We start from the raw sequence: 11480 nt of genomic DNA, 5'->3' as shown, positions 1-11480 counted from the left end.
GCGGCAGAGCAGGGCATGGGACACCCGCGGAGTTGTGAAAAATAGCTCTGTTGGGTTGCTACGAGAGCTTGGGTTTGTGTTTTGGTGTGCTTGTTGTGGCATAAACTTGTGTTCTTTGAATGAATAGTTTTGACAAGAGCCTGGAGGAAAGGGTAGAAAGCTAGGAGCTGTGAATTACTGTCTTGTCGGGTTGCCAGAAGAGCTTGGGTTTGTGTTTTGGGTGGTTCAGGGTCAGGTAGCGCGCTGTGGGAGCAGCCGGAGTGAGCAGCAAAGAAGGGCATGGGACACCCTCGGAGTTGTGAAATATTTTCGTGTTAGGTGGCCAGAAGAGCCTGGGTTTGTGTTTTGGGGCTGTTCTTGGGTTCTGGGTCGGACAGCCACGTGCTCCAGCGGTGGTAGGGGCGAGCAGCAAAGAAGTGCATGGGAGAAACTCAGAGGTGTGAAAAATAGTTGTGTTGCCTTGCCAGAAAAGGGGTGGGAGGGCAGGAGTGAGCAGCAAAGGACATGGGAGAAACTCGGAGTCGTGAAAAATAGTCATGTTAGGTTGCTAGAAGAGCTTTGGGTTTGTGTTTTGGGGTTGTTCTGGGTCAGCTAGGGCACTGCAGGCAGCCAGGTACTCTGGGAGTGGCAGGAGTGAGTGTCAAAGAAGGGCATGGGAGAAACTTGGAGTTGTGAAATATTTCTGTGTTGGGTGGCCAGAAGAGCCTGGGTTTGTGTTTTGGGGTTGTTCTCGGGTTCCACAGATATTAGCTGCAGAAATAAAAGTAGCCATAGCATAAGTGGTCACAGTACCAAGCCTGACAAAGTTCAACAAGCATTTTGGACAATGCTCTCAGGCAGGTGTGATTCTTGGGGATGTCCTGTGCAGGGCCAAGAGCTGGACTCGATGATCCTATGAGTCCCTTCCAACTCTGAGTATTCTGTGACTGTGTGAAAAGCAATAAAGGAGTCCCTTGCTTAGTACAGGGGTACTCAGATCTTCTGAAAGAAGCAGTTAATCTATCCTTGAAAAATACAGGTTCTGGGTCCAGGGTGTAAGAATTTAAGTAATTCTTGTCTTCACTTCACAGGCTACCAGGTGACAGGCGTGTTCATGAAGAACTGGGACCCTCTGGATGAGCAGGGAGCTTGCTCCAGTGACAGAGATTGTGAGGATGCTTACCGCGTTTGCCAGAGGCTTGATATCCCGTTCCACCAGGTTTCCTACGTGAAGGAATACTGGAATGAAGTATTCAGGTATAAACACGTTTGCAGTAGATGGTCTCTCAGTATATTAGTGTGGTGCCATTTTATGGTGGAAAGCAAGAATGGACAGATAATCATAGAATTTTAGGCATTGGAATGGACCTTAGAGATCATCTAGTCCCAACCCCCTGCCCTGGGCAGGGACACCTCCCACCAGGCCAGGTTGCTCAGGACTTTATCCAACCTGGCTTTGAACACTACCAGGGTTGGAGCATCTACTACCTCCCTAGGCAACCTGTGACTGTGTCTCACCATCCACACAGTAAAAAGCTTTTTCCTAATACCTAACCTAAATTTCCCCTCCTTCAATTTGTACCTGTAGTGGGCAATGGAAATTGACTGCAGAATTACAAGTGCTGTGAGAAAGTCCTGAAGCCTGTTAAATATTGGAGGATTTTTTTCTCTCATTTGTGTTTAAGGTCACAATTTATATATTGGTTTTCATATGTTATTTTTTTATTGATAAGAGGTTTCTTCCTAGCTGTGAGTGTGTTGCAGTTGTTTTGTTGCAGATTGTTTCTTCAACTACCCGTGTACTGGCCCAACATTATTGCAGCTTGGCAAAGAAATATTTAATGGGGTGCTGTTACTGTCTCTGTGTGTAACTTTTGCAGTGCTTTTTATATTATGTGTACTGAATCCAGTTTGCCACAAATGATGATGAGCTAGCCTTGCTTCTTTAAACTTACAACAAATCTGAAACTGTTCTCTAAAGAGAGTGCTCAGACTTTCTGTGAGTTTGTTGCACTTTAGGGGAAGTTCTACTTAGGAAGAGCTGGGAGCTTTTCTTAGGAGGAAGAACAAAAAGGGATGCATTGGTATAACAACATAATTTATCTTTATGCACTGAACATCAGCACAGAAGAGTTGTTCCCTGATCATCTTCATCCCTCTTTAAGTAGTGCTGTTGTTACCTTAGAAGAAACTGAGGAATAACCTGGTCATGGTACTTCTAGTGCATGTTGAAATGGCACCAAGCTGAGAACTAAACTTCAGGTCAGTCAGGGAGGAAAACAGCAAAACAGAACATAATTTATCTTTATGCACTGAACATCAGCACAGAAGAGTTGTTCCCTGATCATCTTCATCCCTCTTTAAGTAGTGCTGTTGTTACCTTAGAAGAAACTGAGGAATAACCTGGTCATGGTACTTCTAGTGCATGTTGAAATGGCACCAAGCTGAGAACTAAACTTCAGGTCAGTCAGGGAGGAAAACAGCAAAACAGCTCTAGGAAAGTTCAATGTTGAAATGGCACCAAGCTGAGAACTAAACTTCAGGTCAGTCAGGGAGGAAAACAACTCTATTCTGGGAAAGTTCACTCCTTTTTTTCTTTTGGTGTGAGAGAATGGGTAAGTGTTATCAACCTTCTTGAGGTTGTGTGGGGTGTCTGTAAATTACACTGAACCAGAGATCACAGAAGATCAGCTTTTCTTTTGCTTCTCATCATTTATTAGTACAGTCTGTTACAAGTGACTTGGTTTGTTTCAGAATCCTTTTTTCTTTACTGTCATCACTGACCTTAAGTTAACTCCTCTGGTTCTCTCTTTAAAGGGTTATTCACCATAAAATGCCTTTTATCAAAAGAACTGTTCCAAGTCTTGTCTTTTCCATGGTTTTTGCAAAGCCTGTTTCAGATCTTTACATCAGAGAGGGATTCAGTAGGCATCCTTCATTGCCCTTTCTCTGGTGCTGTGCTTTACTAGGAGTTCTGAACTCATGTGAGCCTGGCTTGGTGTTGAGTCTTTTATATTATAAAACTCCCAGTGTACCATAAGAGTGTGGTGCTGAGGGAGCTCTGGGTAGACCCAGGTGTCATAGTTATTAGTATCAGTTGTTGAATTTGTAACTTTTAAAAAAGTTAGGCAAAATAAAAGATACGTTGCTTTATTTTCTGTTTAATATATAACATAGTAAGGAAGAAGCAACTGATTCTGCTTCAGTAAAACCAAGTACTAGGATTGCTGTTGTTCTTTTAAATCCAGTCTGTGCCCTTAGTTCCTCTTGACTTCAGTGGCTACTGAGGACAGGTAAAATGTTGTAGTCATTAGGCCTTTTGTTATCTCGAGGCGTCACTATATAGTGGTTTAATTATATTAGCTATTATTTCAATGTTTTGCAGTGACTAATGCTAAGTATTTTAATGGGGCACCAGTGTAAAACTGCAACGTAGCTTTGAGAAACTTTGAATTTCTAGAAGGAAAGAAAAAGGACAGGAAAGAAGTGTATAAAATGAAGCCCCATGGCTGACTGCCTACAGTGACATTATTGCAGATGAAGTTGTTGTCCATTCAGGTGAGACACAGTAACTCCTGGTGTGTGCTCCACCACACTGTCCCTTCGAAGAGTTAAATAAGGTTGTTTAATTCTGAAAGTAAATATTTTGTAGGAGATTAGTAGGATGTGCACAGTGAGCAGCCATGTCTGCCCTGAGGGAGTTTTAATTTAATAAAGCAGAGTGACAAGATTGTAAGTGATCATTTGGCCCTGTCCTCAGTGCACTTTGGAGAAAATCTTCCAAGCATTGTTTTTTTTACAGGTTAAAATTCAGTGGGTATTTTATTTCTAACATAAAGTGATTAGTGTGACTTGGCCTGGTCTGAGGCTGAGTCTCAAGTTCTCATGTTTAAACAGATTGCCCAGTCTCAGATAGTATGCTTGTTAATGATGCTGATGGACCCTTGATTCTTTATTTTACAGTGACCTCTTAAAAGAGTATGAATTGGGAAGGACACCTAATCCTGATATTGTGTGTAACAAGCACATCAAATTCAGCCACTTTCTGCATTATGCTGTGGATAACCTTGGTAAGGCATTTTCAAATGTGTCAGTACAGAGTGTGTGTGTGGAAATGCCTAAAGGATGTAAAAGGTGGGGAGAAACATGAGTTCGTGTGCATGCCTAACTCACATATCTCTGGGGCAGCATTTCAGTATTTGCAAAGTATTTGGTTTTAACTTTGCTTTTACATATAGGATCATGGAATGGTTCAGGTTGGAAAGGACCTTTAAGGGTCATTTAGTCCAACCTCCCTGCCCTGGGCAGGGACATCTTCCACTAGATTAGATTGCTCATATGTAGGAACAGGTTTAGTTCAGGGACATGCATTGACCTGACCATTAAGTTTTACATTCTTAGGTGGTCCTTAAAGTACAAAAGCACAAGTGCTGGCATGCTGGTGAATATTTTACATTATTTAAATAGCAGGAGTATGATTGTTGTCAGGGTAAGACTTCTCTATGGGTTTTCTTCTTTCATTGCTTTCTGCTTTTCTTACTGGATGTTTGCAATCCCATTTTGAAGTGTGAATATCAAGTAGGTGCCTTTGTGTTTTGTTTGTGTTTTTTTCTCTTTGATAGGAGCAGATGCAATTGCTACTGGGCATTATGCTAGGACCTCGCTGGAGGATGAGGAAGTGTTTCAGCAGAAGCTTAGTAAAAAACCACAGAGGCTTTTCAGAAACCGTTTTGAAGTTAGAAATAGTAAGTGGTGTCTTCATTTCATATTTCATGCTAGATATGAAAGAGAAGTTTAAACTATATTTGGTGTCACAGAATCAGGGATGTTTGTTACCTTACATGCAATGATTGCCAGTTAAACTCAAGCCTTTGTAGCAGGTTGATTGTGCAAAACAGGGTATTTAAATTAGTGAAAGTGACCCTGACTTGTCAAGTATTATGTTTTCTGTTTTAAGAGTCAGATGAATGTCTGATCTGTTGTGAGTAGCGTTCTATACCCAAAGGGAAGGAAACTTGCAAAGTACCACAATGCAAAACTGCCATGGTGATGTTTTTAGTTCCCAGCTTTCATCTGTTTGTTCTGGACTTAAAGGGCTTTATTTGTTTCAGTTTTATTTCTGGAAAGTTGAAATGGCCCCAGCAGGACCAATGGTCTGTGCAAGTGACAGACTGTGATTCACAGTTCTGGTACTTTGGATGTTCCAAACAGGCTTCCTTGGCCTGTTACTGAGATTTGTATTATGAGTTGTGACTGAATTATTGGCCTGTAGTTTGTGTTTGTTGGAATCAAGAAACATATAAGCAGAGTTTGAACAACACCAGAGCTGTTAGCTTTCAAAGAGAGTGGGCAGAACATGACTGAAAAACTGCACCAATTTTATTTCATCTGAGCAATCAGGAGATTGCATAGATTTTAAAAAAAAAGTTGAACTCTTATCTCCACTGATTGTTCAAGTCATTGATTTATAGCAGGGTGATTTCAGGGAAAACAATGTCTTTCTGAAGAACAGCAAACTCTGAGTTATTTAAATCTTCATTCCCTCTTTCATATGAAACGTGCAAGTTGTTTTTGGTTTTGTTAATGTCCTTACCAGTGACACGTGTGCTATTGTAACAGATGAGGCAGTGTAAGGGCTTTGTAAGATTTTGCACTGTACGAAACCGGAATCTTTCTAAACCTTTTTAGTGGTGAGAAAGTACCCAAACATTTTCAATTAGATTTTGAAAAGAACTGTGAAATACTGTCTTTAACATGTATTTTGGAAATAATAAAACTCAAATGTTGTCAAACAATATAATAAAGGAAGTTGAACTATTAATGGTAGTTATTTTGAGATGCTTTATGTGTTTCACTTTGCAGCTGTGAAACTCCTTCAAGGGGCTGATCTCTTTAAGGACCAGACCTTCTTTCTAAGTCAGATCTCACAGGATGCTTTGAGGAAAACCATATTCCCTTTAGGGCATTTAACAAAAAGTTTTGTAAAGAAGATAGCAGCAGAACATGACCTTCATCATGTGCTAAAGAAAAAAGAGGCATGGTAACACTTAAACTCTTTTGATTTGTATTTCTCTCTAAAACAGACTTTCCTGAACCTTTTGAACATTAATCCGTGACAACTTCTCTGTCTCTGAGCACCATAATAGAATAGGTTGGGGAGCATTTTTATAGCTATTTCCTTGAGAGTACTTTTATAAGCTTGTGGTTAGTTGTGTATTTTAGCTTGTAGATGTTTTGCCTATTCTGTATCTTGGAAAAAAATAAGGTGAAGGTGAATGTGTAGGATGCTATGAACCTTAAGGAAACAATCCTCTATCGCAGCAGGGGAGAGGCCTTTGCACTTTATTTTCCATAGCTTTTAAAGACTTCCTCACTATAATTGTTTTTCAGTGTGTCTTGAGAAATTGGATCACACTGTTTTTCCATGGTTACTGTTTAAGAAAAAGCTACAAGTTGTGTTTCTCTGAGAACTCACATTTCTTGAGATGATCCTAAGTAACGTAATGCAGGCAGCAGTTGTGCTGCCAGTGCATGTCCTGATTGCTTTTCATGTTTGTATTTATCCACTGTAAATGGGTATTTGAAGGATGTAGGCAGTATCTGAAAGGAACAGGAAAGCCTATTTGGTTTTGAAAATTTTTTTTCAAGGGATGTACCATTGCTGTATCATTTTGTTACTTTTGTACTTTAATATGAAAGAGACTTCTCTTTTTAATATCCATATGATATAGTCACTAAGGTTAATGTGTTTATTTATTGAACATGTGTTCTATTTTGTACTATATTTCTTATTTTCTGTGCTTACAGTTCTTACTGATACTGTATAGAATTGATTTATGTGTGTTGGAGCAGAAGTTGTGGTTTGTGAGATACCTAGCATAGTTTGGGATGCATAGGAGAAAAAAACTACCATCTTGAATAGATCATTAATGGACATTATTTTAGATGTTCTTCTCTGCGTTTATGATGGATTCAATACCATGTTTCCTTTTCAGAGCATGGGAGTCTGTTTCATTGGTGAAAGAAACTTTGAAAATTTCCTTCTTGAGGTGAGCAACACTAAATCTGTGACAATCTTCATGTTTTGTTCTAGTGTTCAGTTTTTATAACACTGCCTGTAGGAAAATTTCCAGCAGCGTGTGGACCACAGTAAGTAGCAATGGCCCATCTCCCTTTGCAGTCCCAAGCCTGGGCAGAAGCTAACACCAGCAGCCTCTAGGAAGTATCTTGCCCCTTCACCAGTGAACAGCCACTTGCTTTCTGTAGCAAAAGCAGTGAACATCCATTCCTGTGCCTTCCAGGCTCAGACAGATGGTTGGGATGTGAGAGAGGCAAATGGCTGAATCCTACTGTCCCTTGGCATATGTGAGGATGGGGGAGAGTGAATCCTAGAATTTGGGCTGATTCCAACTTTTCTTTCTAGAGCAGCATCAGGGAGGAGTCAGTAAGCTGCTTGCCCAGAGTTTGCTTCTGGAAAATTTATTTTTCAGCTTCAAGAGAATGTAGTGACAGAATCTGAAATAGACTGTGAGGTTTACTTGGGCCATCTTGTGACTTCTGTTTTCTTCTTTGGTAGTATTTGGAACCTCAGCCAGGTAACTTTGTTTCCATTCAAGATAAGAAGGTGATGGGAACACACAAAGGTAATTGGTTAATCCACCCTAATAATTTGCTCTTAGGTAAATGGAGCAATACTGCTTGTATTTGGAGGGACAAATTTTGTGAAATTACAAGGAAATCCAAAGGATTTTCCCATTTTGGAAACTAATAATCATGGTAAACTTGCTTTATAAAATAGCAGAACCTTGAACTACGACTGATTCATGATTATTTGTTGCAAGAAAGTAAATGATAATTTTTAAGGTTACTCTGTTGATCCTAAGTGGTTGTTGGTTTAATGCCAAGAGACCATTGTTCATTTAATTCTTCTGAAATGAGTGTGCTTCAGTTCCAGATTCTTTAGTACCTAAACTTTGCAGAAAAAATACACCATGCACCTCAGTGTTGCACTATAGGACAGCAGCAAACATGGGTAGCTTCACTTCTCCTTTTCTCCTATGTGTCCTTCCTTTGCTCTCCTCAGTTCAAGCTGCCAGAACTGAGTTCCTCTCCTGAGTACATAAAAGTACTGGTACATAAAAGTAAGGGAAACTGGCAAGACTGGATGGTAGCAGAAACACAGATTGAAGCTGAAATAAAGAAATGTTTGTCTTTTATAAAACCTAAGAATACCACAGTTGAAATGGATTGGCTTGAAATCCTGTGCTTCAGGTACAGATGAAAACTTTCAAGTAGATGTTAGGTTAGTTTGCAATTGGGCTACTTCTCTAAGGCAGCTTGGTTTGTTATTCTTTCTTTGGTGGTGAAGTTTTGGGGACATGATTTTAGTGTATTTTGAAAGTAAAAGATTAAAAGTTGCTAACAGCTTTCCATTTTCATGTTTCTTTAGGTTGGTTCCTCTACACAATAGGCCAGAGGGCTAGGCTAGCAGGCCTGAAGGAAGCTTGGTTTGTTGTAGATAAAGATGTCAGCACTGGAGATGTCTATGTGGTGAGTGAGTTAGTTAACACTGGTGTTAACTGGTAATGCATTTTGTGACTGCTGCTGTACAGAATGTGGTTCTAACCTGGGCAGAATTCTTGGCTTTCCTCTTGGGGGGAAACCATAACCAACTCATGTAGCATCAGCAGATGTGAAACATCTTGTCCATACAGGCTTTTCCTGAGTAGCAAATTGTTTTAGAGTTTGGCATGGAACTGTTCCAAACAAAGGGCAAATACTGAAAAGAATCAGCCAGTCTACTGAGCTCTCATTTTCTACTCTAAAGCACAAGGTTCTTATTGTAGTTGTTATGACACAGTAAAACAATTAGTAACCAGTAACACAGTTTGTTTTGAAAGCTGAGGTAGAGTATATATAATACTGCAAGTAATTGATGTGTTAATGGCTAATCATACAAGATGACTTGGAGTTCTGCAGCTTGCTAGCACTGATAATGTTTCTTGCTGTTCATGGGGTTATTATTCTTACTCGATACTGATGTTATTATAATGAGGTGTTCTGCTGCTTATTGATGTGCTGGTGCTGGGGGGACCATAATCAAATGAGACTTGAGAAGAAACAGACAGGACCAGTAAGAAAAAAATTGTATGCCCTGCAGTAAGACTGTGCTTGTGCAGTGTCTGTCAGGGAGGTGTTCAGCTGGGAAATTAGAGAAGAGTAGTTAGCATCTTGTTGAGATAGGATAAAGGAGGAGAGAAGCTTTCTGAACTCAGCCTGGAGAAGGCAGAAATGTGATTGGAGGGGAAAGAATACAAGAAGGGACATGATTGACAGATAGCTCAGGCTTGCTTCAGTCTGTTTTAAATGCTAATAAATGCTTGCTTTCCTACTCATTTTGCCTTAATTTTGATATGGCTTGATGCTTCTTCTATATTTCATGCTTTGCTTTACAAGCTTTCTGGTAAAACCATCAACATTAAATAAACGTGTTTTAAGGCACCAACAAGAGATCACCCTGCTCTGTACAGAGACCTGTTGAGGACAAACCGAGTGCACTGGATAGCAGAGGAGCCTCCTGCAGAGCTCGTTAGAGAGAAGATGATGGAATGTCATTTCAGGTTTCGGCACCAGATGGCACTGGGTAATCAAACTTGTTTGACTCAGCTTGTGGAACTCTGTGTTCAGTGTAGTTTTGCAGAAACAGTTGAAATGTTTTGTCTTGCCTTTCTGTCTCTGCAGTGTCTTATAAAACAATTCTGTAGAGTATTATCTTGACTTAGATCTGTTTAACCTAGTGATAAAGGTTTTTCTCTTTCTTATGTGAACATAAGAATTAACTGTCAGGTGTTTGGTCATCTTCTGCTCTAGTGCCTTGTGTCCTGACTCTAAACCAAGATGGGAGTGTGTGGGTGACACTAGTGAAACCAGCAAGAGCTATCACACCTGGGCAGGTAAGTTATTAGATGTTGTTTTCTTTCCATTTTTGCATTTTGGCTTATCTGACTTATAATAAACAGAGTCATTTTTTTAATAGCTGGAGCAAAGTAATTACTTTGTGAGAGTGGTTAGCTCTATTTTGATTATTCATCTCCTGTTTTGAACAAGATTTGTTTATAGTTTTAAGTGGTCTGTTGTTATCCATTTAGTCTGAGAAACCTGCTTACAAGTTTTAGAAATACATGAAAACATGACTTGTTGCAGGAATGGAATCTGTGGTTACCCAGAAATCGATTTTAAAAGCCAGTAGTTTGGTAATTGGCTGCTTAGTATGGGTTTTGTGTTCAAATCTGTTTAGTGAGAATCTGTCCAGTGAATTTCATTGTCCTGGAAGAGTACTGAGATGAGGTACTATGTAGGGAAGCCTTTTAGCATCGCTGATGTAAAGATACTCCATCACATCCCAAACCAGTGGTTCTCAAACACTTCCTGCATACTTTCTCCCAGCATGTTCTACCCTTCCCTGAGAGTATTGACTCACGTAAGCCCACAAATCCTCTGTGACTCAGCAAGCTTGGAGGAGACCTCTAAGGTCATTGAGTCCAACCATTAACCTGCCACTCTGCTGACCCCTAAACCATATTCCCAGTGCCAGATTCAGATGCCTCTTAAACACTTCCAGGGATGGTGACTCCATCACCTCTCTAGGCAACCTATTCCAGTGCCTGACGAACCTAACAGAGAAAACATTTTTCCTAACATCTAATCTGAATCTGCCCTGTCTCAGCTCAAGGCCATTCCCTCTAGTCCTCTCCCTTCAGCCATGGCAGGTGAGATATCCCCCACCTCTCTACAACCCCTGCCAGGTAGCTGTAGAGAGCCATGAGTGAATATAAATGACTGTGCTCACTATACAGCAGGTCTTGCACAGCCTGCAGTTGCTCCCCATGCTGTTTGAAGCTGCCAGAAAGACTCTCTCTGTGTTTGTCTCCTAGTTTGCTGTTTTCTACAAGGGTGACGAGTGCCTGGGCAGTGGGAAGATCCTGAGGGTGGGCCCATCAGTGTATACCATGCAGCAGGGCAAAAACCGAGAGGAGAGTGCAAAGAAGGAAGAGATCGACAAAATAGAACCAGCAACATAACACGTGGGATTGTTTATTGAAGGACTGTGCAGAATTTGCTGTCTGAGAATAATAAAACTATAATAAATGTGGGGTTTGTTGGTCTGTATGTTCTTAAGATTGGTTGGCCACAGAGTCCCAGCTCTTCACTGTTAGCGTTGAATGGGTTTAAAACTAAAGCCAGTTTGGTGCAATTTTGCTGGACTGTTGGTGATATGTATCAAGGGATGTCTTGAAGTTTTCTGTAATAGTAGTTGCACATACAAGAATTTTAATATAAAAATCATGTCTGAAATCATAAATCTTTTATGTGTAAGTTAAATGCTTTTTCCCCCATTACTTAAAGGTACCTGTCCCTAATAAAACGTGTGTTCTTTTACACTAAATGTTTGTGCTTTGAACTCCAGAAAAGGAATGAATGCTGTTTAAGTTCAGCATTTT

At 40.3% G+C, this 11480-nt stretch overlaps 1 protein-coding gene across 1 annotated transcript; it reads left to right on the top strand.

The window, feature by feature from the left end:
• Positions 1 to 1070: 1070 nt before the first annotated feature.
• TRMU (tRNA 5-methylaminomethyl-2-thiouridylate methyltransferase) lies at positions 1071 to 11060 on the top strand (the record flags this gene model as incomplete). Its single annotated transcript, XM_009076274.1, has 10 exons — positions 1071 to 1236; positions 3943 to 4049; positions 4602 to 4724; positions 5842 to 6019; positions 6956 to 7028; positions 7556 to 7622; positions 8429 to 8529; positions 9478 to 9622; positions 9850 to 9932; positions 10914 to 11060. Coding segments are annotated over 10 exons (1190 nt in total), but the record flags the coding sequence as incomplete, so codon positions are not given.
• Between the last annotated feature and the right edge of the window lie 420 nt (positions 11061 to 11480).

This window comes from Acanthisitta chloris, unplaced genomic scaffold (assembly GCF_000695815.1).
Source record: "Acanthisitta chloris isolate BGI_N310 unplaced genomic scaffold, ASM69581v1 scaffold20786, whole genome shotgun sequence".
In the NCBI taxonomy this organism is placed as follows: domain Eukaryota; kingdom Metazoa; phylum Chordata; class Aves; order Passeriformes; family Acanthisittidae; genus Acanthisitta; species Acanthisitta chloris.
This window is presented reverse-complemented; position numbering and strand designations above follow the sequence as displayed.